Consider the following 27,472-nt stretch of genomic DNA (forward strand, 5'->3'; position numbering starts at 1 on the left):
GTAAGAAAACAGGTTACAGCACAAACCAACAAGGCTCCACTACAGATATCTCCTTTGAAAAATAACAACAGAAGAGCCACATCTCAAATTTCTTTTCAGTGTGAAACGCTTCACTTCTGGTACTTATAGCCTGACCCCGTTTAGCACTGCTTCTGATAAAAGTTTGCACTATCAGCAGCTTTCGTGTACAGCGCATTGGCAATGCACCACAACTCATTATTCTAACATAAATACAATGTGGTTTCTTCTAGACATTACCCGATGGAGCTGCATGCAAGAACACAAATGTCCACATCTTTCAGATCTGACATTAGGTGGTTGCTTCCAAGTGCAAAGTCTGTGTAATGTCTATTTGAGGACAGTGCAGGTAATTGTCCTGTAAATACCCAGCAAGCTGGCCAGATAAGTCCCTGCCTTCCTGCATCCTTTACCCAAGCACATTTAGCATTTCCGCTAGTAAGAACGCATCTGCTTTTATGCGTTACATGTGGAGGGAGCAATTCATCTTTAATATTGTCCAGTGTTGATGTTCGAAAAATGTCTGTGCAAGTTTAAGCTGCAACTCAGGTAGACTCTAAATCCCTGCTCTGTTTAGTTTCAGATATCTGGATTTTTCTCCGCTTTCTATGGGAGCTTGTTGCCAGTTGAAATTTCAATGTACCAGGTCAAAACGTTGAGATAATTAACTTGACATATTGAGATAATAACACCCAAATTTTATCGATGATGTTTTTCCCCCAGCGGTGGGAGAAAAAAATAAACGTGCTCTAGCTCGTTGCAGTTTTCTCCTCATATCATTAAGTAATAAAATCCTATTTGCAAACTCATCAAGTTTTCTTAAGTTTTGTAACTCTCTGACACAGAGTGTGCATTTGGTTTAATAAGGTGGGGTAATGATGGTAAAATCCGAGTTTAAAAATCTTAGTATCATCTTATTTATAGCAGATATTATGAGTTAGAATGTTTGAGAACATCCAAGTCCACAGGTACGTCTCTCTTTGAATCATCACACCTTTGCAGTCTTATATCAACACTTCTATCTTGCTCCCTCTTCTTTTCTACATTGATATGAGAATGTTTTAACTACAGATCTGTAATAAGATAGCCATATGAAGCTAATGTGTAGATTTATATTATCTGGAATATTAATACCACACTATTAAGAATGCCACATATAGCTGCTGTAGTTTACCTTTGAAAACAGTTTTTAGACCATAACATTAATAAATCGAGTTTATTCCTCAGATAATATTGCATTAAGATTTCATTAGCTGTGAGGAAAAAATATCATAGGAAACACAACAAAGAAAAAGAGATTTTCCACAACCAACAGAGCGTGGCAGAGAGCAGTACGATGGTCTTTTATTAAGACTAACAAGAGCCTATATGGGTATCATACAGCCTCACCTTTAATTAATCCAATGGGAAGCCATAAGAGAGTTATCAGTCATTCTCCCGCAAGAGAGACAGAGAGGGAGTCTTCATGCAGACAGATAATTACAGGAAAGAAGAGATGCGGTGTGCAGGCAGACAGCTGTAGCACCGAGAAGCAGCGACTCAGCCAGAAATATGGTCAGAAATACAGATTGTGACAGAAGTGAAAAGTAAAGAAAGGTAATCATCAAAATGATGGCAAAGAAAATGGGAAAGGAGAGGGACTGTGTACGCAGCCTGCAGGCAGTCTCAGGGCCATCCATACACTCCCAGCACACACGGACAGCGCGCACTCTGTGGTACTGAAGGATTACACTTGTCATTCCCTCCACATCTCCTTTATGTCAAACTAATAAGAGCTAACTAATAACACAGAAGATAAGAAGGAAAAAAAGAACACAGGCAGATACCAGATAGCTGCTGTTTTCCTCCACCTTATTTCATTTCTGCGTAGAGATCGATGCTGGGAACACTCTGCCCTCGAAAAGGACATTTTGCTCCCTGGCTGTGACATTTTCATTCTAGGTATGCCATTGCTGCAGTTTAGTTTTCACTGCAGCTTCCTGAAGAGTTTCTGCAGTCATGCATGAAACATGCTGCGCTTTATGGCTCTCTCACGCAGATTCCTACGCCATTCTGCATCCAGCTGTGTATCTGCTAATTGCATCTGCTTGTATTTGCATTTAAGAAGGAGGCACCGTTCTGCATGCTGAATTTTAAATGGCTTCCCAGGAAAAGCGCTGCACGGTGACTACTGCGGCGCTCAGGTCTGTATATGCTAAAGTGAATTTGACTCCGTGTTAGACACGTACGCTCGGCGTAATGGCTTTGAACAGGTGCAGTGTGAAAAAAAAGAAAATGGCAAGGAAGGAAATATCAAATATGAAAGAAAAGTGGAACGACATGCGAGAGGCTGTATTAATGAAACGAGGAAGCAGTGCTGGAGTTAGAACTAAAAGATCAATGTGTGTGTTTTAAGAGATTTGAATCTTTTGGTGCAGCAGCTGAGCTTCTGTTGTGAACTTGTATAATGCATATCAGGGGCTTTGGTGAGTTAAATAACAGGTGGGTGCCATTTTGCAAGTAGCATTAAAAGACACTGAAGTTGGCTGTTTCCACCTCTACGATTGCTAAGCAGGAACACATCCTGAACACCAGCTCCAGGCTTCAAGAAGCAATTCTAAAAGGTAATGAGCAAACTTTTACAGAGTCTCTTGAGCAATTTCAAAGCTAGATTGTGCTTGGACAAAAGTACTGAGTCGCACCTCTTAATCTTCGAATACACCCACTAGCCAGGCAGTCTGCTTCTACCAGCATTTGTGAAAGATTATGTCGTTCTAAAGAGCTCGCTGAATTGGAGCACGGTGCTGTAATAGGATGCCACCATTGTAACAAGTCACTTTGTGAAATGTCTTCCCCTCTAGATATTCAACAATCAACTCTGAGTGGTATTATCGTAAAGTGGAAGCGCTTTTAGCTCAGCCACAGAGCAGCAGACCATGGTAAGCTACAGAGCAAAGAGAACTATGCACCAGCAGCTTCGTGGCATAGAGGTCCATGACTGAGGAGCTCCTCTAGGTGTGGCTGGCATACTTGCACTACTAGCAATGCGATGCATGTTTTAATAATAAAATATGAAGTCATGATGTTTTGTTTTTGCCTCAATAAAATTAAATCTCTATCCAGTTTGTTTACACCACAGTCTAAAAAACAACTGCAGAGCAGATCATATAAAAACAGATAATACAATATCTTATATGATGTCGTTAGCAGACTTTAAAGGTGTGTAGCTGTGAGGTAGATTGGTCCATTTTGAAAAGTTGGATGAATTTAGGACCTTACAAAGAACAGTAGTTTTATTATAGTATTATTGTATAAGAATTCATTTAAAGCTTTTGAAATTAAGAGTGGCATTTTGCCATTTTATCCCCAATAAATCCAGTACTGAATTCCCTTTTGTAATCTGATTACTTCTAGATCTCTGAGTGAGCCTACTTCTGCTTTGTGTTCAACCTTTGAAAGATCCAGATGAAATATGCAGGTTGCAAAGACATATCTCCTGAAAATGACATAATGCGATCAGATGAAAAACTAAATAAATGCCCATGAAAAGTGATCGACTTTTGTGTGACTGGTCCACCTGCCTGTCACTGTACCGGGCTGTGAAAACTAATGCAGCAGATGATCGGGCTCATTCTGTGGCTAAACCTTAGCTTCCACAATGTCTTCACCTACTTGTACACTGGGACCTCTGTGGGAAGAAGAAGAGTGCAGTCCATAGATCAGCTCCCAGGCTGATTAATAGCGCACAGAGAGGAGCTGGTGTTGGAGCCACAATGCTACAACTTCACAGCAGAATAATGACTCCGAGAGTCGGAGCAGAGTAGATTGGGGGGGTTTAAAGAAGCATGACTAATTGCTCCCTGTTGGGCTCCTGATGCAGAGAGATGGGGTTCCTCCATGTTTGTTCTTTCTCTCTCCAAACCTATTTTGTCCTGTTTCTCTTTGTCTGAACATTATGTTTGCCCTACAGTATGGCTACCACTTCCAAGTGCGCGTGATGGATCATGGGATCAGCTATCACATGAATAGATGAACACAACAGCCAGCAGAAATAAGTGAAAGCAACTAATGACGGTGTTGTGCTTTTCCTCCTCGTGCTTCTACTGTTTATCTTGTATTCTGGAGGTAAACATGAGCTCTGGTATGGACTGGTATGAGCTCTAACAATCCATTATGGAGGTTTTTAGCATCCACAGAGTTGATACAATTGCCATAGCCCGCAGTTATTTTGTGATACTTAGACCACGCCGCTTAACAACTGTGCCAGAGAGGGCAAAATCTCTAAATGCAGAAATTAAAATTCATGTGCAGTAGCAGGGGGTTGAGGCTGAGATTAGAGATGGAGCAAAAAACGATAGTAGTGACGACCATTATCGGCTCCAGCAGGCCTGGGCGTGTGCTACAAATCATGCTCGACCTACTGTGTCTCTTTGCTCTCTCTCTCTCTGTTCTTTCCATGCCTGTGTTCATCCCTCTGAGCTTCTCTCTTTGCGATTCTCCGTTGCGCCGCTTATTTCAGAAGCGTTCCTCTTTCCTCATTATTTTGTTGCCTCTCTCTCACTTACTAACTATTCAAACCCTCTCTTCTCTGTCCTCACTTGCACTTTTAGTCTGTAATTCATATTCCTTTTGGTTTCTTTACAAAAGTTGTTGCTCTTAGATTTATCGCCTTCTCCCGTGTGAAGAGGCGGTGACTTAAGTTTCTACAACTTTGCGGCAGTTTGAAGAATTTCGGTTCCAGAATAAATCCCTTCATGAGCTGTATTACGTCTCCCACAGTGTGTGTCTGACAAGGTGATTAGCAACACAGGGGCACCACAGGGGACTGTCCTCTCCCCCTTCCTCTTCACCCTCTACACCACAGACTTCAGCCACTGCACAGAGACCTGCCATCTTCAGAAGTTTTCTGATGACTCTGCGGTGGTTGGATGCATCAGCAGGGATGATGAGACAGAGTACCGGGCTGTGGTCGACTCCTTTGTCACGTGGTGTGAGCAGAATCATCTGCAGCTCAACGTGGCAAAGACCAAGGAACTGATCGTGGACTTCAGGAAGACCAGGAAACACTTGACCCCTGTTTCAATCCAGGGGGTCAGTGTTGACATTGTGGAGGACTATAAATACCTTGGAGTACACATTGACAATAAACTGGACTGGGCTAAAAACACCACAGCACTTTACAGGAAGGGCCAGAGTCGTCTCTATTTTTTGAGGCGACTGAGGTCCTTCAACATCTGCCAGAAAATGCTGAGGATTTTCTATGAGTCTGTGGTGGCCAGTGCGATCCTCTATGCTGTTGCATGCTGGGGGAGCAGGCTGAGGGTCGCAGATGCCAACAGACTTAATAAACTGATCCGTAAGGCCAGCAATGTTGTGGGGATGGAGCTGGACTCCCTCAAGGTGGTGTCGGAGAGGCGGATGCTGTCCAAGATAAAGACAATGTTGGATAACACCTCCCACCCACTCCATGACATGTTGGTCAGTCACAGGAGCTCGTTCAGTGAGAGACTGAGATTACCGAAAAGCACCACTGAACGACACAGGAAATCATTCCTGCCTGTGGCCATCTCCCTGTACAACGCATCCACTTAACACACTGTTTGCTGCTACAGCTACACATGTTTCTTTTCCAACTATTTATTTATAAGTGACTTATGTATGTATGTATGTATGTATGTATGTATGTATGTATGTATATATATGTATATATTGTACTATTCTTAGTTAGCGTATTGTCTGTCTTGTCTTAATGTTGGTTTAAAATGGAGCACTGTAACAAAAAATAATTTCCCCCAGGGATCAATAAAGTATTCTGATTCTGATTCTGATTCTGATTAAATGTAACCACCTTATGAAATATGAATACTGAGATTGTGTTATTTCTAATGCTGTTGTTTCCTAACTTCACTATCAGGAGAAGCTCAGGGTCAAATTAATTCCGCTAGCTTTGCGTGCTTTTTTTTTTCTAATTCAGCTGCTGTTTCTTTATTATACATAATGCTTTACTTCTCCATTTCTTTCACTGCGGCCTCATTCTTCTGCAGCTCTGGAGTCTTTTATCCTTCTTTTATTTCACTGTGTTGAATGAAACTAAATAAAAAGCATCATGATTAAGGAGGTTTCACTGCACATGGCATTCTTTTGTATTAGTGTGTGTATCTCAGTGCCTCCACAGTCCACTGATAACCAGTTTATGTGGCACTTAGCAGGAATTCTCTATTTTCTATCACAACTGTGCTTAAAAAAAAAAAAGAATCAGCTTTCTTCACTATCCTCTATTCATTCGGATATTCTCAGCATATATATGTGCTGGCATGCAGTGTGTGTGTGTGTGGGTTTGATTGTAATGAGTATTAGCTGGGACAATGTGACTGCAGTTAGAGGGCTAAACAAGAAGAATGAGCTTCTCGCTCCAGTGATCCCATAAATATGACGTAGCTTTGCTTTCAATTCTCCTCTCACTAGATGCATTTGCATCTTAGAAAACATATGAAAGGCTGCTGCTCGCCATGATGAACAACTAGGGAGCGGTAATATCACAGACTCTCCAGTGCCCTTCAGTTTTATGAAGCATTTTATCGTCCTTTGTCTCCTTGTTTTAGTTTCACAGCACACATCTTGACCATTTAGGTTCCCTGCACTCATCGGCATAACTTCCAGACCCGGGAGGCGGCTATTTTTTGTGAGATAGCCCAGAAACACCCGCTGTACATTACCTGGCAAGCGGCAAAAAAGCAACTGGATAATGTATGCAGATGAGCACCTAAAAAAAACTCTTTTAAAAAAGGGTAGGAGGAGAGAAAAAAAAACAGACCAGAGGAGGTAAACAGAGAGTGACTACATACATTTGCCAGGTGGCCACTATCTGAAAATCTATTCAAATATATGCTCTTGTTACACCCTGTCTGCCGCCTGTACCAGGGTCCAGTATCTGTTATGAAAAATGCAACCAGCACTATTTTTTGAAGTGTAGCACATTCATGGAAGAGGCCACCGCATGCTGCTAGGACTACAGCAGATGCAGCATGTGTTGTGCTTAGTTTCTGTCGCATGAAATTTGGTACAGTTCCAGCTGAGAATTTTTAGCACAAGGTTTAATAAATGGTTCATTGTTGTAAGGACATTATTTACTCTCTATTTGACCGTTTTGTCATTGCTTTCCAACATTCTTTCAAAACTCCCTCTGGATGTGATCCTTCCCTCTGTGATCATGTTACTGTACTCTTGCATTACAGAAGTCCTTTAATTTTCTAAATGATCGAGAGTTAGAAAGAAAGAAATGGTGCAATTGCCCCAATAATAAAAAGGACAAAAACACCAGAGTAATCTGCAACTTTTCACAAGAGATGATATGCAAGAAAGGACATGAATGTAAGCGTAAAGGTAGAAAACTATGCAGGTTGCAAGCACTATGAAACCTCTGCAAAGCTCCTGCTATTGCAGCTCGCTAACATAAGAGATTTTTCGCATTAACAAACTAGAGATGAACAGTCTTGTAGCATCATTTATTGCATCATATGAAGTGAACTTTGGGGTGTGTTTTCCTGACAACTTTACTGTTTGCTCTAATCCTTCAATAATGAAACAAAGGTTTAGGGTATGTCCTTTAAATTAGAATGGGAATTTGTACTGATACGTGGACATATATACAGTAAGGCTTATTGTTTATTAAGCTGCAGAATACCACAAAGGTAGTGTCAAGTATGCAGGAATTAAATAAGTAATGCATTGTTTTAATAAAAAAAAACCCCCAAACAAACACTGAAGAAGATTTTACGACAGGCGATAGCGAGCGTAAGAGGTTAAGCTACCAACAAATATCTTAATGAAGAATCGCTTAGTAGCTCATTCAGCAAGTCAAAGTGCAAGACAAGACATGAGGGCCTGTTTGGATCCAAACAGAAACAGCTAACGTGAGTCAGCCTCTGTCTGTCTGTGTCCGTGCTCTTGCATGTCTCTCTGTCTTTAAATTTTCCATACATGAACGGTCACTGAAGTGGATGTGATTAGCCTCTATCCAGTGTCCTTCGTATAAAATTCTGTGTCCATAACAACCGTTCTACTCCTCGCCATTTGTCCATCAATCCGGCAGCACTCGTCCTCTACTGGGTGGTTAAGGTGCCCGGACACACCCACACTTATGACTCCTATTAGCAGTAAACGATAATGGCAGATTGGAAGGCCCGTACTTAAACAGTATTCATGTCTATATAGATGTATATATTCTTGCACGCCACATGGGGCCTTTCACAGTTATGCACTGACGCAGATCAAACTCGAGGGCAAATTAATTTGCAAACCAATCAGCTGTACAAATGAACTGGCCTTGAAACGGGAAGGGAAAAAAAAAGCTTTTATTTTTGTAATAAGCAGAGTCGTGGTTTGAATCATCCACGCCACTCGATTTCCCATACTGAGTGAAATGAATGTGGCACAAAGCTCTCGTTCAAGAAGCCAGTCAACAATAAAAAAAGAGCTGCTCTCGCCCAACACAATGCCTGTAGCCAGTGCCTAAATCGCATTAATATCAATTTGTGGTGGACACTGATTTTTTCCCCCTTTAGGTTGAAAAATATTAGCAGCCTTCTTGTTTAGTCAAGACTGTTAAAAAGCATAAAAGGAGTTACAAACTCTACTCAGCATGGGGGACACCAGCGAAACTTTAACACCCGGAGAAAAGCACCACTTAGAAAAAGAGACTTTGAAGTTACTCTGATGTTTGCGAGGCAGCTTCATCTCTTTTCAATATTAATTGTATCTAAAGGCGTTTCAGAGGAGACGGTTGAGCTATTGAGAATACGTTTTTAAAGAGGGGTGATGGGATGGAGGGAGTAAAGCCAGGAAAACAGATAATCCCAGAGTCTCTCAGAAACAATGTTATTGACAATAAACTAGGTCCACACGAGAGTAATCCAGATACATAAATGGTGGTGGACAGCCACGGGCTTAAAAAATACATGTGAGTTCAAAAAAAATAAAACAAAAAGCTGTGAACAGCCTATGTGTGACGTTAACAGTTGCCTGGACACTAACAGCTGCTGCAGTGACTCCTACCTTCTGCTCATTAACTTACCAAAGGAGGATGTAAACAGAAAAATTATGTAATGTTCTGCAGACACCCATGAAACTCGATTCATTATGAGAAAATGGATTTATATAAATTTCCAATTAAAATTAGAAGTTGTGCTGAAACTCCAGATGGCAGGTTGGTTTTAGATAAATATCTTATTAAAAGATAGTTTGAGATAATGCTTCTGAATGAATCTGTATGCCAATAAAAAATTCAAGTATGCTTTATATGTTGAGCTTTATTAGGAAATATCTGCTATCTTGCCATCATCACTGCGTTGATGCATCCCTTAAGTACACAAGGCAAGAATGGTACCGTTTCAGCCACCCTGACACAGTAACCATGAAGGTGCTCCAGGTTTTAACTTGCAACTTGGGCTGACTTTTGAGAATGGCTAACTAGATCAAACTAAGACCAAGACGTTCTCTAAAACCGCATGTGCTCTCAACAGTTACCAGCTTAAGAAAATCAGGAATTTCTGTCTTTCTCCATCCCGATATTGTACTTCATTCTCAGAGCATAGGCTTACTCATGGTTTTTAGGAAGTCCAAGCCTTCAGTTATCTGGCTCCCGTCCAGTGGGTTCAGGAGATGAGCACCATTTCTACTTGTGATGCTGAAAACTTTACTTTTTGATCAATCTTATACTTAAGGATGCTCTGTCAACCTTGAACCATGCCTTAGATATGTTCCTATGTATTAAGTCTGCTAGGGGACCTCCAATTACAGACTTTTTTCACTCGGCATGGGTTTATATGTCTATCACTTTGATTATGCCTCCTTTCTCCTGCATTTTCAAAAGAGGAGCATAGAAAGACTACGAACAACTTAGGCCTCATAGCTAAACTGGTCACAGCAGATGACTGCCCCTCTTTTAGACTCGTTCTGCAAAAGGTCTCTTCCTGCTAAAATGAAGTTCTTCCTCCCTGCTGATTTTTGAGGGTCTCTTTCTAACATTGTTGAGTCTTTACCTCACAGTGCAACATTCATTGAGCTAAATGTTGTTGTGAACTAGTGCTATACAAATAAAACTGATACGCCTACTGCTTCTTCAAAACCATTTCATCTGTATTAAATACTTTAACCACAAGATAAACTGTGACCACGTGTGGGAGAAACACACAACAGAGAGATGGTGTGATTTCATCCTGTTGCCAGGGTAACTAAAGGAACAGATGCAGGTCACACTGAGTGTAGGACCAGAACGCTCACACAGGCTTACATGCATCCATAAATACTTATGGTGATCCATGCATACCCTGGCGATTGACCCGATGTCAGAAACATCAACATTTATCTGCATTCTCTCTTCTGGATGTCAAGAAGTCAGGAGAAAATAAGAGGCTGTAAGTCAACCAGAATTAGAGAACTGGATAAACCCTCGAACCCCTTTATATCTGCCATTTTTGAGATATCGCCCCCCCCTTCAGTTGGAGATTATTAGTAATAATAATCTCCAACTGAAGAGGAAGTCATCCAGTCAGCATGTCTCTGCTTTGTCTCCCATCTTTCTGCTTCTGCTGCAGTTTTTCTTGATCGAGCGTCATCGCTTCTCTACTGCTTTCTCTCCTTGTTTTCATTTCCTACTTTCCTGCTCATCCCTCCCTCTTCCGTGGATATCTTTCCCACTAACACACACATGCAACATCAAAAGAATGTCCAAAATGACCTAGCGAGTTTCTCTTCCTACGTCACTGCTTAAGAAGAGATTGCATAAACTAGAGGAGACCATCAGTTTGGATCCCGATCCGCAGGCTACAGGTGGTTGTGTGCACAGTTTTTCCTCTGTGTGCAAGCGGATGCATGCAAAAACCGTAAAACAACTGTGATTTCAGCATGCATTTTTATTGCAGCATGAGCACGTATGTGTGCAGCATGATGCTGGAGCTGGATTTTTTGCTGTGGCAGAAATGTGGTGTAGGATTTCTGTGCGTAGGAGGACCTCACATGGCATCAGATGTGAGAGGCAGTAATGATGGGAAGGGAAGAATGAAAGAAAGAGAGAAGATGATACAAAAAAAAGGGGAAATTCAATAAATTCAAACTAAAAAAATCAGAGTGACGGAGGAAACATGCTGGTCATGCAAATCCCTGCACAGAAAACGATGACATGATGAGCTCGAGGAGCAGAGAAAGCTTGAAGAAGCTTTCTTTTCCCTCAAAACACAATGAAAACACTCACCATAAACTGGACGTTGTCAAATCCATTGGCCAGCAGGTGGTTCTCGTACTGGACCAGGCCGATGGAGTCTAGCCACTGGCCCACAGACTGCAGCGGGCAGCGGGGACCTATAAGGGGGTGGAGGGGCAAACGTTTCAGTAGGGAGTAGCCATCCACGCGGTAGCAGCGGCAGTCTGGCTGAGACAGCTGGCACTGCCACATCATGTTGTGGCGGGCAAAGTGGCTGTCGAAGGAGCCCGCCATGCTTTTGAAGAGTCTTTTGGCAAGGCAGCAAGACAACAAAGATGAAGGGAGGGCAGGTAGAGGGGGGAAAGGGGGGAAGAAAAGGAGGCTAGGCAAGGGGCATGGTGAGTATGAAGGGGGTCAGCATGCAAGGGTGCAAGCAGGTAAAAGTGGAGGTTAAGACGTCCAGACGTTTCTTTCTCTGAATCCAGCTGGAGGAAAGATGGGAAGGGGCTGAGGGCTGAAGTTGTATCCAGAAAAAAGCTTCTGTCATGGAGGTTAAATCCTGCCAGAAATGGGTGATGGATAAGACTGGAGGTATAGATCCGCAAGCAAAATCGACTGTGTGTTTGTCGTGCACAGCACAGCAGCAGCTTCTTTTCAGCTGTTGCGCTCGCTTGGCTGCTCCCCGGAGCTTGTGTGTGTGTGTGCACGCAAATGTGTGTGTGTGTGTGTGTTTCAGAGAGAGAAAAAGAGAGAGAGCTGCCCGCGTTGTAGATTTCTCTTTATCAAGTACTCCCACTCTCATCTGTATGCTTCTGCAGCCTCCTCTCTCTCTGTCTCTCTCTCTTTTCTGAGCGCACTGCTTTCCTCCTTCGTTCCCTCACTCTCTCAGTCTCGCTCTCTCTCTCTCTCCCTCGCTCACTTTCCCCTGTCTACCTCCAGTCTCCGTCTTCTCTCAGTGTCGATCATCACCCTGCTCTCTCTCTGCTGCTCTACATATATCTGGCTCGCACTGCTGATAATAGTCCTTGCAACATCTTCAGCTCCTTTGTCTGCGAGCTGAGCTGCCGACCGCTCATACCAGCACCATGCTGACTGTATCCATGTGGCCATAAATATACACACACGTCTGTGTGTGCGTGCGGTGCTTTGTATATGTTGTTGGTGGGAACAACTGGTGTGGCATAAACTGGATTTCTCTCTGTGGTAACCATGGATAAAAGCAGCTTTGCATTCACAGATGAAAAGAGAGAGAGAGAGGATCAGGAGGTGGAGGATGGGGGACTTAATACAGGGAAAGGGGGATGAATGCAGTAAACAGAGATGACTAGTGGAGACTTCAAGGTATGCAGGTGAGGAAACTGGCAAAAAACAGTGCTTTTCTGTGCAGAAAAAAAGTTCCATTTTTCCTGTAAGAACCACACAAGATCACTTACAAAACCACCCACATGCTAATCAGATAAATTCTTAAATTAACAACGGCAGTCTTAATTTCATAGTTTTGGCCACCATTTCTATCAACAATATAAAAAAGCTTCTTAGCTGAAAATAAAACAGGAAATCAATTATTCAAATTTTAGTATTTCCTTGCAACTCCACCTCTATCTAATATTCTATATACAACCTATATAGATTTTACAAATCCAAAAAGATGGTAATTTTTTTTAAAAAAAATGCAAGTTTAACATTACTATTTTAAGTGACTTCTTGTCTGAACTGCTATGCTGTTGCTTTCCCCCCATTATTTCAAAATTTACCACATGTGGGGTCTCTCTTTTGTTTCCTATAATGGGTCTAGCTGACAGGGTCAATGCCTCAGTTCAAGTTATGTCGGACCCAGTAAGAGCTGAGCTCCTATAAGATCTGTGGCACTTGCTAATTCATCATTAACACCCATTATTTCAATTACAAATAATGTGTTTTTAATGCGATCAATAAGCTTAAAGAAACCTTTTTCTAAAAGATCTATGCACAGTATAATGTTGTGTGAATGGCACTTTACCACCAGGGGGTACAGCACATTATTTTGCAAACATTTCCTGTTAAAAGCACACACAGTATAGACCATATATCCATGATGGGTGTAGCCACCCTTTGGTTTTTGAAGCACTAACTTAAATCATACACATTTTGTGTTTTTTTGGAACCCAAAGTGAAAGTGGGGTTCTAAGTACCAGTTAACAAGCTTTGTTAGCAATCTGCAGTGATTCACTGTAGATGGGCAACACAAAATACACATACCTGCTAATTAGTGCTTAATAGCATATTAGCAAAACACTGGAAATTTGCTGGCAAAAACTGAGGCAAAGACCTATCCAGCAGGCTGTGAGTATATTTTTACCACAGCAACAGAGAAAGCACCAGAGCATGATGGTAAAGTGCAAACTGTGTCCATACTGCATCATAACGTTGACACAAAGCTAGCAAAGAACTGACTGTATGCTGAACCCAGTCCGGCAGCCAGAGCCTGAACTTCAAGAGGCACTCTTCAAAGCAGCATTGCTTTGTGTTTGTTGGCGTTCTGTTCAAAAGAAAGATTGTGTGTCCTTATTACTGTAGGGTAGGGATTTGTGTCGGTGTATGGGACTATGGAAATGCATTAGAGGGCATATTAAAGAATAACACAAAAGTAAGGTAATGAATAGCATAAGAAATTCCATTCTCAGAAGTAAATAAGCAAATTAATAAGTAAATTTTTTAAAGTATCAAGTTATGTGTGAGTAACACTCCAACACTGCTAATTTATCTCATTACCCAAGCTTTGGTAGTAACAAAACTCAGATTCTAACTTGTCATAATCTCTTAATTACTCAGCAACTGCTATGTTAAGTGCAATACTATCATACTATGGAAAAATGGTGCCCAACATATGAGCATATGACTAAAAATTTAATTGATACGACTTGCCCTTAAAGTCAGATTCACACACACTCACTCATACATGCGCGTGCTTACCTGAGGTATCATCCTTAATGTCCAATCCACTGCTTATTCCTGCCCCAATGGAGCTCATAATCTTGTCAATCTGATCAGATCAGAGAAAGAGAGTGAGGGAGAATCTCAGTTAGAGAGATGTACAGCGTGTGCAAGGAAAAGTCATTTCCCAGTAATAAGGCTAACCCCTATTTCTAGATCCGAGTGTCACGTAGCATGATCATTACGCCAGCCTGCATGCTCAATGCCAGTCATTCCCCCTGTGAATTGGAGGAACGGGAAATTTAAAGACACCAGAGCAGAGATGAAAGGAGAAGGTTGGATTGGAGAGAGCTAGTGTGGCTTCATTAGTGTCTGACTACCAGCAGTAAAATGATCATCCTCAACCCTGGACCTGCTGATAACCACTTAACTATGCAACCTGCACATCCATCTACATTTCAGCACCGCTGGCTCAGAGGTCAGAGAAACCCGAGTGTTTAAGGAGTCAGGTCTGACAAATTCAAATGCTGTTTACAAGCTGACAGACCATGAAGGTGGTCTTTGTAATAGGATAAACTGAAAGTAATTTCTGCATATGTCACTACACACCAAGCACCAATGCAAATGCAAGCAATAAATCAAGACTCAGAGTGGTAGATTTAAAGCTGATTTAAAGCTGATGTGACATTTTTCTAAACAACTTTATTTTGAAGTAAAGTAAAGCTAATGAATCGAAAATGCTGTTAATGATACATTATTTAAAAAAAAGAAAAAAAATGACGTGCACAACTACAACTATTTAAATGCAGTTTATTGGCAAGGAGATCACATCTGTAAGTCTAAAAAGTCTAAAAGCAGTTGGTTTGGGTCAAGTCGAATCCATTCATCCACCCCAGTATCAAGACATCAAAGCCAATCTGCACAGAAGTGCCTGAGATGTTTTGAATCATCGTTAAACAACAAAGAAGAAGATCACTGGGTGATGGACCAATTAAAATTTGACACTATATTATATAACACATCAGTCATGGACTATATTATCGGTAATGCCAGAATACGTCTTTGGAGTCCTGTCATGAGGGTCCATTTTTCACAGGCGTACAGAAAGGTCGACAACAGGAAGCACAGCAGGTGAATTTTGGAGCACATACAGATAATCACAGGGTGTTTAGCCAATGTAAAAGTGCAGTTTGTTGTTTTGGTTTGTGAACTTAAATTGTTTTATGTCTATATTGTATATGAGTGTAGACTTGTATATAGTTAAACATGTATATTGTGTGATGACATGTCGAACTCTGAACGTTGGAATTAGAAATAAGGTGGTAGGAACAAAAAAGTGTAAACTTAGCTGGTGGTCTTAAATTTTGGTATTTCAGCTGCTATCTTTACCAAAATCTCAAGTTTTAAGCCTTTATCTAATATCATGCAACCAAGATACTTGAAGGTCTTCACCATTTCCTGTCTTGTCCCACTGACTTTGAAATCTAAATTGATACCTTGGATATTGTTGGTTATGAGCTGGGGCAATGCTTTATCAAGATGTTCCAGCATCTTTTCTTGCAAGTTCATCAATATCATCTGCACAATGCAAGTTCTAGCAGATCTACCATAACAATGCACAGTCATTCAAAGCAGGGATAGAATGGTTACCTTTGAAGAAATGTCAAATAGTTTGCAGGTCCTAATTCCAAATATGATCAGATGCATTTACTAGATCTACAGCAGATCTCTGGAGTATTTAAGCTTGACACTTTAGCTCCCCTACAAAATAAAACTAATGCAACCCATGTTTCATGTGCCAGGCTCAGATTAAGAGACTAATCTGGGTCACTTGAGTTTAGATTTTGACCAAGAAGAACCCCCCAAATAACCATATTTTTTGTATAAACCAGCATATTGGACTACCTTTCAGCTTGTTGCACTAAAGAGAATGATCTTCAAATCACTGACTGTTATGGAATGTCCCTTGCCACTTCTCTCTTCTCAATAATGCAACACTTTCCTGAGCATGTGATAGATATAGAGCAGCTTTGTTATTTTTTCCTCTGAAATCCCTGTTTACCAACCTTAAATTTCCCCGGGGCCAATCTAACCTTATCTCTTCCTCACGCAGCATGCAATTATCCAGAAAAAGAAATATGAGAACTGTGGAAAATTCCATATGGCAATTCATCATCATCAGGAAGTCGTGAGCTGCGTGGAGTAATTAATGAACATGTGCATGCAAATGTGGAAAGGCACGCACAAATGGACTTCCACTGACATGCATTAGAGTTACTTTAAAAATAGAGAGACTAATTAAGGCATCCCCATGATTACGTGTGATGGAACTTGCTTTTCATTTTCTGGGTGTGTCAGGGTGCAACGAGTGCTTTTTTTCTGAGGCGTGAAGAGTGAGCAGAAGTCAATGTGTCTGTGACCCCAAATGGTTATAAGGATCCAAACAGTGGTGTCCAGTCAATACATCACATCTGTGTCAGAGACCCTTTAATATTGAAAGAACCCCGGGCACAAACACACCAAGACCAAAGCACGCAGCACCCTGGACCGCATCTCTTTAATAGAAACTAGAAACTTCCTTCTCTCAGATACGTGGGTCTTCCCCGCAGCTTCATTGCTGGTTACAGAACAAAATCAATATGTGAGCATGTTAAATTAGCACTTGGGCTCCTTCTGCACTGTAGTAGCCGAGTGTATTTCAAAAGGAGGAAAAATTGAAGCAGCTCACTGCTGTGGGTACGGAGTTTCCTGCTGAGACGGTTCACTTGACCAAAATAAATGCAGTGTCAGAGCAGAGGCGCTGACAACTTGGCTTCTTCTTTAATGTTGCAACTGATGCTAAATGTTGGGTGATAAGCTGTGCATGTCAGGAAAACTGTCTTCTTACCTCTTCCCACTCAGCAGTGAAAGACGGCGTTCTCTCCAATCTCCCCTCCGGGCTGGCGCCTTCACGTGGGCTCGGACTTCCAGGGCCCTGGCCCCGTGATCCGGACCCCCAGCTGTGCTCTTCCTGTAAGAAAAAAAAACAAAATAAAACCCTTTGTGCTTAATTACTGCACAAATACGAGATGCAAAACAAAAGTTGCCAAATATTTAACCTTAAAAATATGAACAACTAAAACTGAAAATAAGTCCGTTCAGTGCTCATCAAACTTTCAGCTGTAATGGCACTATTTTCATCAAACAGATTATGTATTTAGCTCATGATTTATTTACAATGAATTACAGAAGTCTCATAAAATGTGCTGCGGCAGAGAACATTGTGACCCAGATTGATGAGTTATCCAATTGGCTGGACTGGTTTCTGCTCTGTTTATGAAGTCACATGACACAGCAAGATGCAAATTATTTTTATATAAGTGAATATTTACGATATTTGCATTTGTGCTCAGTACAACAATACTGGAGACTTCTTTGCTTGTGCAGACGTTTAAAAAGAGTGAAGTTTTACTTATGATGTCAAATGAATTCTCAGAAACACTTAATAAGAAAGACTCTTGTTAATAACTCTTATTAATCTAAATCGCAGAATTCATGTTCTTTTTAGTGCTCTGGCTGCATAGAGAATGACGCTTTTAAGGTAGCGAGAACTTACCTGTATGGGAGACACTGCCACTAGGTTAGAATCAGACTTGGAAAGAGATTTCGAAAGCTGCAGGTCCAACACACTGCGTGGCATGGACCTCATCCTCCCAAGGGTGCAAGCCCTTTCCTCGTAGCCAATCCCAGGTGAACTGTCTTTGGATGTCGCTCCTGTCTGGCTTCCCCGTAAATCTGCAACTTCTCCGTTTTGACCAGAGGAACAAGAGGGTGGGTGGCTCAGGGTAGACCATCCACGAGGCAGATCTACCTGTTCACAGTTTCTGGGTTGGGCCTGGTCCTGGTTGACCTTGGTGTGGAAGATAGTCCGGTACACAACCTGTGGCTTTCGAGTGTCGTTGGCTAAGCTCTGAGAGTATGACTCACTCCCTGGCCGGGAGAAGACCTGACTGGCTCCTCCGCCGATCACAATGCTGAACTCAGGGGTCTGCAGAAAGTTGCTCTGGACATCTGTATTTTTAAAGGATTTGGGGCTGTAAAGGTGGTAAGGTGTATCGGGGGGTTCACAGGCTGGAGAAGATCCATGAAGCAGGCCTGCAAACTCCTCTGGGATGTGGCTTTTCCTGTGGTCCTGTGACAGAGCGTTTGATTTGGAGGACAAGCAGGGAGGAGGAGGAGGAGTCGGGTCTCGCTGATAAGGGATGTCGTCTGCAGACAGGACACATGCACAAAAAAATTTGATTACCATTAACTCAAATTAACCTAAGCATATGCATTGTATTTGAGTCAAATGCCAAAACAATGATACAAATGAATGAATTTATTCCAAGAATACAAGACAGCAAGTATAGAATAAAGGACTCATTAAATAACAGAAAGAGAAAGAAAAGTAAAAACTACACAAGCTGCAAACAGGAAGATAAGAACAGGGTAATGCATCTTCTGCTTCCCTTGTAGAAGACTGTTTGTTTCTCAGAGGAGTAAAAGGGCTCCAGACTTGCATTTTGCACCTCTGCGCCTTCACTGTGTGGGTGCAAATGGCATGCTTGTGCATCTGAACTTACATGTATGCATGAACTCGTCCAGACAGATATTCTCAGACCATCGATGTGGTTTGAGTATTTTTTATTTTATTTTAAAGTGTCAGGGGATGCTTTTATTTTATTTTTTTTTTATTTTTTTTTTTTATTCTTAAATGACATCAGAAACAGCAGTATGCGACATTACGTGATGGCAGAGCTTCAGTTCATCCTTTGTCTTTTTTTTTTTTTTTTTTTTTTTTAATAAATAGGACAGGGGGAATGAATGAGAGAAAGAGGGGGAGAGAAAGAAAGAAAACCAAAGGGGAGAAGAGACGGTGAGAAGGGGGGGGAAGAGAGAGAGAAAAAAAAAAAGAACTCCTGGGTCACCTGTATGGAGAAAAAAAAAAAAACAAAACAAAAAAAACAAACAGAGGAGACAGCAAACAACAAAGAGTAACATAATAATAGAGAAAACAAAGCACCATCACAATAAACTAGCTAGTCATAGATATCAATATTTACTAAATAATAAACGATATTGTGCAGCACGCAAGATAGACAGCGCACAGTGTGCTTTGAGGTAGCAGCCAAGAAAGCTTTAGTCCGCGTCTGTGAATACCCATGTGTGCATACCTGTGTGGATCAGCATGCTTGCATTCCAAAGGTTTCTCCATGTAATGATCTGCTAGGGAGTGTGGGGGGGCCACAGCCCCGTCCTCCAGGGTGTGAAGCGGGTATGGAGGAGATCAAAACTCCAGACATCCAGAGGCCCCCAGAACACAAGAGACCATGGAAGACCAACAGAGGGGCAGCCGCGCCACTGTTCCAGTAAGAGCTGAGGAGAGTCCCAGATGAGGGCTCGCCCAGCAGCCGCGGAGCAGAAGTCAGGGGGAGTTGCAGTGACGCGCCCGTGAGCTCCGCCGGCCCCCAGCTGCGCCTGAGTGACCGAGCCCCAGGCCGAGAGGCCGGGGGCACCCCACCTCCAAAGGGGCCCGAGCGAGCCCCAGGCCCCAGGCCCCGACAAGCGGCCGCCAAGGAGTGAGCCGGTGTGTACCCGGACGCCCACCCCCAGACACAAAGAACCACCAACACACCGACACCTGAGGGAGTCCGCCACCGGCAGGGGAAGTGGTGGTGGGTGGAGATAGGCCTCCAAACCTTGGAGGGCCTGAGGTGTCCCCAGAGAGGTGGCGTCTGATACCCAACCTGACATATAGACACAGACATACAGGCACACACAGACACAAACATCCATTCCCACCCTCATGCTCTCATATGCACTCACTCCACACTCAACCAACGTGGAGACAGACATAAAGAGACGCTGTACACACAATCACACTCCCCAAGCGTACTCTACAAACCGGGTCTAGGTACCCTTGCCCCTGGAGGGGGGAATTGCACCCAGACCCAGGTGGTGTTACCCTTTTCCCTGCGGTGGGGAGAGGCAGACCACCCCGACTCCGCAGCAGCAGGGAGGCCCCACACCCCAGACCGCAGTCGGACGGCCAACTCCTCCTACTAGCCCTCCCGCTCCAGCAGGCCGCAGAGAATGGGGGTGGGAGAAGACTCCAAACCTCCCTCCACCCGCTCATTGTAGTGTTGATGCATATGTGTTCTAAGGTGCAATTAAAACCCAGGAGGGCATGGAGCTACCTGCCAAGGAGCAGCAGGTAAGCGCATAGTCCCTCCTGCTAGCCCTCAATGACTAAGTGTATTTAAAATTGAGAGGTGGGCAACGACGTCAGGGGTGAGGTATACACCCTGATGGTGATTTGGACTCCGTGATTGTGCCCACCCCCAAGATCCTATATGTATGTGTAATGAGAGTGTGAGTAATGTGAATGTCTAAGTTGTGGGATAAAATTGAGGCAGAGGCAGCCAGAAGGGGACAGGGGGGGGGGGGGGGGGGGGGGGTAGCCTCCTCTGCACCCTGGTGACATACCCCCACTCCAAGGCCCTGCATGTGTGGGTGGTTGTGGAGGAGCGGGAAGAGGGAGGCAGCTGGAGATGGGGAGGGAAGGAAGGGAGGGGCAGGTAACCCCTCCCTGGGGCCAGCTCCCCCGCTGACCCCAGTAGGCACTCCCACCCAGGGGATGCTTTTAGACGTCCACTCACTCTGTCTGTGTGCAGCAGTTGGAAAACTCTTTATGTGTGTGTGTGTGTTTGTGTACGCACGCGTTCTATGTATACTTGACTATTATTGTATCAGTGAATGCTTATAATTACATCTCCATTAGTTACAACTTAAGTCGTGTATGTTTACATGTTCTTTAAAAAGATACGCTCATTAGGAAAAATGTAATTTCACCAGAACTGCCACATTCTCAGACTCATGACAAATCTTACACTAAATATGAGAGTGTAGTAAAGGAGAGGCTTAGAATCAAACAAAAACTAGTTAGTTAATTTCTCAGGTTAGAAAGGAGCTGCTCCGCCCCTGCACTGACTTTACTATTAATACCGAGGAACTATAATCCATCTTTCATGTTTTTACACCCACTGTGAAAATAACAGACTTTGACATCCACCGAGCATCTGACTGGCAATTACTTCATTACTGCAAATGCAGTAAAAGCATACCTGTATACAAAAACACACACATAACACAATCAGTCATGGACTGGCCTCCATAGAGCCCAGACCTCAACATTACTGAAACAGTGTGGGATCATCTTTACAGGGAATGAAACAAAAAACAGTCAACATCCAAGGAAGAGCTTTGAATGTCTGAAGGACTATTCCTGAAGACTGCTTAAAGAAATGACAAGAAAGCTGCCTAAGTTCGGGCTGTGTTGATGAATAAAGTCATACCAAATACTGACTTTCAAGCTCATTAGAATTATACAGATTCTGTTTTCCCCTTATAAACTGTATCACTTATGTACTTTTATGCTGCACCTATTTCCCATTTTTTGAGGGGAAAAAACCCAATAAAAACAACTGATTTCACTGCTTTGCATCCAAGGCAGGTTTCTAAAATCAGATTTCATTTTCCATTCATTTCCTGATTAAACTATAATACTGGTAAGAAAAAGGGTTTATTTCTTGTGTTAGTCGAGCCCCGACCCTCCTTTCGCTCCCTTACCGGTCACTTTGTGTTAAGATTGTGCACCAGGCCTGACCATTGATTGATGAAGTATTTTTTTTTCCTCACACATAAACACACACACCTAATAACTCTTAACAGTCAAATACAGTTGTTTGAACAAATAGAAAAATTTTACACTCTTGTAATCAAAACTGTCACTGGAATAATGGCATGTACCCTCACCGGCCCACACACACTGAATTTACAATCATTTGACTGCATACCCCCGCTGCCAGCCACATCCTCGACTCACACAAACAGACAGTCAATGTCTTGGTTTGTCAGCCAGTTTTTGCAAGCATTCTCTGACTGCCTTCTGCACAACAAGCCACACATCAATATGCAACAACTGCATAATGGAAGAAGAGAAAGAAAGAGAAAGAAAAGAAAGCGGAAAGAAAGCATAAAGTTGCCAACTAAAATTGCTCACTATGATTGAAACAGGAGATGATTCAGTTCTTCTAAAAACATCATTAATGGGGCCCCTCAAACACAGACATGTTGACTGCACCGCAAAACACACCCATCCACATTTCAGGTAATGAGGGATGAAACCATGACTCATCCTTGAGTATTGCATCTACTGAAAATGTCATTATTTCTTACACAACTGAAAGCATTTCGGATTATTAAGCCCCATCATTTTTCAGGATAAATGGGACAAAGCAGCCAAAAGATTAGTAATCCCCCTGACCTCTGATCTTAATATTTCTCTCTCATTGTCCACAGTGTGTTACTTTGATCGAGCAGAAGCATCCATAAGAAGACATACTTTGAATGGTCTTTCTGAGGGAGGCTCCAAAAGCGAGTCATTCCCCATAGGCCTAGCCATCTCTTATCACTATCTCACACACAGCGAATGCTTACAACATAAAACATAAATGCATCTATTTTAAATTATGTGTCAGAATATTCACATGAGATGCGGTAACTGAATTGGCCCTTAAAAGGCATCATTAAGATCATTCTCCCCTCGCTTTTCTTTCTGTACGTGCCTTTCTCAACCCTGTTATGAATTTCTTTTGCTCCCTTCACTTCCCCTCTTTGTAATAAAAATGAAAAAGTTGGCAACAGGTGAGTCTACCCGTAACTATGGCAACAGCGAGCGCCAGCATCTCTCGCAGTCATCGGGCAGCTGAGTGCCTTTGACCTCCAGGAGAAGGAGGGGAAAAGTGTACAGTGGATAAACACAGCAATCAAATCAGCAAGTTGTTTATCGAGACAGAAAACAAACAAAATAACAAAACAAAAGCCGAGCAGATTTTTGATTTGAAGAAAAAAACAGAAGAAAAGTTCTATAAAAAAGTATAAATAGACCAATACGTCTAACAGGCAGCTAACTATGCTTTTCTTTCTTCTTCTTCCCCTGCAAACAATCGATAGATTCCCCCTCTGAGTTGTTTTCACCTTCATTACTTATCCATTCCTGAGTGTCCAGTCTTCACTCACCATCCTCAGTGTCTTTGAGTAAGGCTGTGTGTGTCCGTGTGTGTGTTTCTTACCTGGAGATCCAAGGCTAGTTTCAGCTCTAACTAAAGAGCCGTCAAACTGTGTGCACCCTGCCCTCGCTTAAGTACAGCCAATATCTAGGAATCGCACAACAGCTGCATCACTGCATACCTGCTTTTTATTGCGACACTAGTATGAAAATACACAAATACACACAAGTTGTGGCATGCAACGGGACAGCCCAGGAACTAATCTTCAACTGAAAGCAAACAGCAGCAGCAATGTAAATGTTTGTGCAATAAATACAGATTTGTCATAATTAGAACTAAATGCCAACTGTAAAGGCGGCTGCTGACCGACTTTTAAACACTAAAAGTCTTCACTTGTGCACGTCCTTCTATTTTTCCATAGAGAATAAGCAAAAAATAGAGAGGGAGAGAAATAGAGCTGTATTTACTGTATGTAGTGTACGTTACGTAAATGCTCCTGCTGTTTCTACTACTTTTCATTTATCGGAGTTCTTTAGTGTTATAGCTGCCCAGCACATCCTACAGGTTGTAGATCAATTCAACACACTATTCTTATTCAAAAGAGGTATTGAGTGTATTATGTATTAGGACTGAGAAGTGACTAAATTAAGCTTAATGTAAAATGTCAATATACACACTAAATGTTCAAGATAGCTGGGAGAGAATCCAAATAAATTCATTATAGATTTTTATAGCCAACAAATCAGCAGAAAATGTTAAATTTGTCAACGTCTGGTAAGGAGAAGGCTGGAGTAGATCAACAAAACACTGGAACAAGGGAATTAGCTTTCCTGCTCCAGGCAGACAACAATATTATTGTTGCTGTGGTAAGCACAACCACATCACCTCCACTGTAGTCATGTGCTTACTGATGTAACCAGGTAACCTCCAGGTAACCTAACTCAATGTTTTAAGTGTAAACTAAACCTAACCATGTTATTTTTGTGTTGTAATTTTACCCACAGTGTCTGAGAGCTTTAATTTACTTGTAGGAAAATCCCTTTACCACCTCAAAATGCAGCTGCTTGGGAATAACACTTCCTGAAAGTTCAAATACTTTGGGCCTGCAGCACTGATTTTCTGCGTACAGCCAACATTCTCTGTAGCACTATAAACAGTTTGCATTGAGTTAATTACCGTAATTGTCGGGCTATAAGCCGCTACTTTTTCCACAAGCTTTGAACCCTGCGGCTTTTAGTCAGGTGCGGCTTTTCTATGGATTGTCCATGATTTTTGTGATATCGTAAGACGATTTGTTTTGTTTGTTCCGCTGTTGTACGGCACTACGTTGCCTGGCGGAAGGGCATGTGATCAGACACACAGTATCGGGGTTCAAGAGTGGTGTGTTGGTCACGTGTCCATCCGCCAGACAACATAGTGCCGTACAAGTAGCGCGAAAAACAATGCGAAAAGCAAGTTATGCTCAACTCCACCGGTGGAATCTGACAGCGTGGAAAAGTGTGAAAACATCAATGATCACCAACGGATTTCGAAGGGCTGAATGCTGCATGATGGAGAGGAGGACACCGCCACGGCCCTTCTGAGGGTGTTCGACTCTGACACTGACAACGAGGATTTCTTTGGTTTTGAAAGTGACAACGAAGGAAAGAAGCTGAGAGTGGATGACGAAGCCATCCTGAGCCTGTTTGTATCCGACACTGGAGAAGAGGACTTTGGTGGTTTTAGTGGGCAGGAAGATGGTGGTGAATGACTGACTTTTCTTCTTGTTAAAGCCGTGTCGCTGCACCTGAGCCTAAAAGGTAGGCTGAATCTATTTTTCTGGTGTGCTGTAGGTTATTGTTATGTACTACATTTGTTACTCATTTATGAAGCACAGTACATGTTTCCTACTTGTAATTACCGCTACTTGTACATATACCTAAAAGGTTATGCAAATATGTACCCATAACTTGTTTTTCAAAATATTAATAAAAGGGGTGTGTCTCCAAACAGCCGTCTCTTTCCTGACAATTCCCTTTGTGCATATTCTCTTACATATGATAAGTCAACATTGAAACACCTGCGGCCTTTAGTCAGGTGCGGCTAATGTATGTACAAAACAGGATTTTCCCCTGATTTTAGCTTGTGCGGCTAATATTCGGGTGCGCTTTGTAGTCCGGGAAATACGGTATTCTTTAGAACATACACATATTTACAGAATGTAGCAGACATCATATGGACCAGTAATGAGTTATTTTAAAGTTGTTCATCTGGCTCATAATCCATCGCAAGTCACATGTTATTGTAATGTTAAAAGTACATAAAAAAGTCATTGTTTGGCCATATTACACAAACTAGTGGAACTGAAAACCCACTGAGAAGTTAAGGTAGCTCATAGACGCTCACATCCAGGACAAATGAATCCCATTTCACTACATACTTTGGAAGGAGGAGTGATTCTTGAGTGCCTGTAGAACGAAGAAGAAGACCCATTAGGTGATCACTATGTTAAAGGTTCTTTAGAAGCTTAGCAGTACTATGAAAGGAGTAGCAATCCTTGTGGGACTGTGGAGGGACAGATGGTCAGCGGATGCCTCAACAGTCTTTGATGAGCAAAGAACCTCAGCTGATTTCGTTTCAGGTAGAAATTCAGCAATAGCTTGCTTTTTTGTTGTTGTTGTTGTTTTCGGCTTGCCCTGCTATGTTGTCAGTGTGCGGGTGGCGGGTCAGAGTGGAACATGGAGCACAATAGTAGAGGACAGCCAGTGAGAGGAGAGGACAGAGTTACTCAAGTTGATGACAAATTGTCAACCTACTGTAGCTAACACTGAACATGGGGGTAGTGGGTGGTGAGTAGGGGTGTGTGAGCTACCTGTCTCTCCGAAGCAGCTGCATCACGGGAAACACTGGATAGCACACTGCCTGACCAAAAAACAAATCGCCACCTGGATTTAACTAAGCAAATAGGTACGAGCCTCTTATAGGTGCATAGGTGATTATCTTTCAGCTGGCAACAAGTTATTTGCAAACTGGTGCAATGAGTTGCTTCTCATTTCATAAACAATCATGTCGAAAGACACATCTCGTGGTTGTGGAAAAGATGTTAGTGTGTTTGAGAAGGGTAAAATCATTGGCATGCATCAAGCAGAGAAAATGTCTAAAGAGATTGCAGAAACTACTAAAATTGGGTTGAGAACTGTTCAACGCATTATTAAAAAGTGGAAGGATAGTGGGGACACATCATCTTCCAGGATGATCACGATCAGCGATCACTTAAAGTTTTGGTGAAATCAAATCGTAGAAAAACAACAGAAGAACTCAGGGCTATGTTTAATAGTGAAAGTAAGAGCATTTCCACACGCACAATGCGAAGGGAACTCAAGGGATTGGGACCGAACAGCTGTGTAGCCATAAAAAAAAAAACACTAGTCAGTGAGGCAAACCGGAAAAAAAAGACAATGGAAGAAGGTCATGTGGTCTGTTGAGTCCAGATTTACCCTATTCCAGAGTGATGGGTGCATCAGGCTAAGAAAAGAGGCAGATGAAGTGATGCACCCATCATGCCTAGTGCCTACTGTACAAGCCTGTAGGGGCAGTGCTATGATCTGGGGTTGTTGCAGTCGGTCAGGTCTAGGTTCAGCAACAGTATGTGTTCCAAGAATGAGGTAAGCTGACTATACTGAAGGACCAGGTTATTCCATCAATGGGTTTTTTCTTCCCTGATGGCACAGGCATATTCCAAGATGACAATGCCAGGATTCATCAAGCTCAAATTGTAAAAGAGTGGTTCTGGGAGCATGAGACATCATTTTCACACATGGATTGGCCACCACAGTGTCCAGACGTGCTGGAGAAGGCTTTGCACAGTGGTCAGACGCTTCCATCATCAACGCAAGTTCTTAGTGAAGGTTTAATGCGACACTGGTTGGAAATAAATCTTGTGACATTACAGAAGCTTATCGAAACAGCGATTACGTGTTGAAATCAAAGCTAAAGGTGGTCCAATGAAATATTAGGGTGTGACCTTTTTTTTGGTGGTGACTTTTTTTGGGCCAGGCAGTGTATCTGCTATGAAATTTTGAGACCTCTTTGGTACCATGCTCTAATCTAAAACTGACATGTGATGAGTGAAGAGAAGATATTAATGATTCAGTTTCTGAACAGCTTGTTATAGCAGAACAAACACAGGCTTAACTAATAACACTAACAATGGCTCCGTTTCAACGAGGGAACCCCGTCGGGTATGACTCTGAGCCTCCTTCAAAGGTCTGGAAGTGGTATAAATTAGCAT

The 27,472-nt window shown here is 42.3% G+C and overlaps 1 protein-coding gene across 5 annotated transcripts in view; it reads right to left on the reverse strand.

Annotated features, from left to right (window-relative positions):
• Window positions 1-27,472, reverse strand: part of anks1b (ankyrin repeat and sterile alpha motif domain containing 1B) — a 285,379-nt gene that overhangs the window by 52,903 nt on the left and 205,004 nt on the right. For 4 of the 5 annotated variants that reach the window (XM_080887590.1, XM_080887589.1, XM_080887594.1 and 1 more), the window contains 4 exons: window positions 17,706-18,358; window positions 16,998-17,120; window positions 14,150-14,219; window positions 11,249-11,355 (listed from right to left, as the gene is read on the reverse strand). In XM_080887590.1, the coding sequence (XP_080743716.1) occupies window positions 11,249-11,355; window positions 14,150-14,219; window positions 16,998-17,120; window positions 17,706-18,358 (953 nt within the window). Of the gene's footprint in view, window positions 1-11,248; window positions 11,356-14,149; window positions 14,220-16,997; window positions 17,121-17,705; window positions 18,359-19,305; window positions 19,954-27,472 lie in introns of those variants that run through there. The other variant, XM_080887592.1, reaches the window with a different exon arrangement.

The sequence above is a fragment of the Rhamphochromis sp. 'chilingali' genome, assembly GCF_963969265.1.
Source record: "Rhamphochromis sp. 'chilingali' genome assembly, chromosome: 7".
In the NCBI taxonomy this organism is placed as follows: Eukaryota; Metazoa; Chordata; class Actinopteri; order Cichliformes; family Cichlidae; genus Rhamphochromis; species Rhamphochromis sp. 'chilingali'.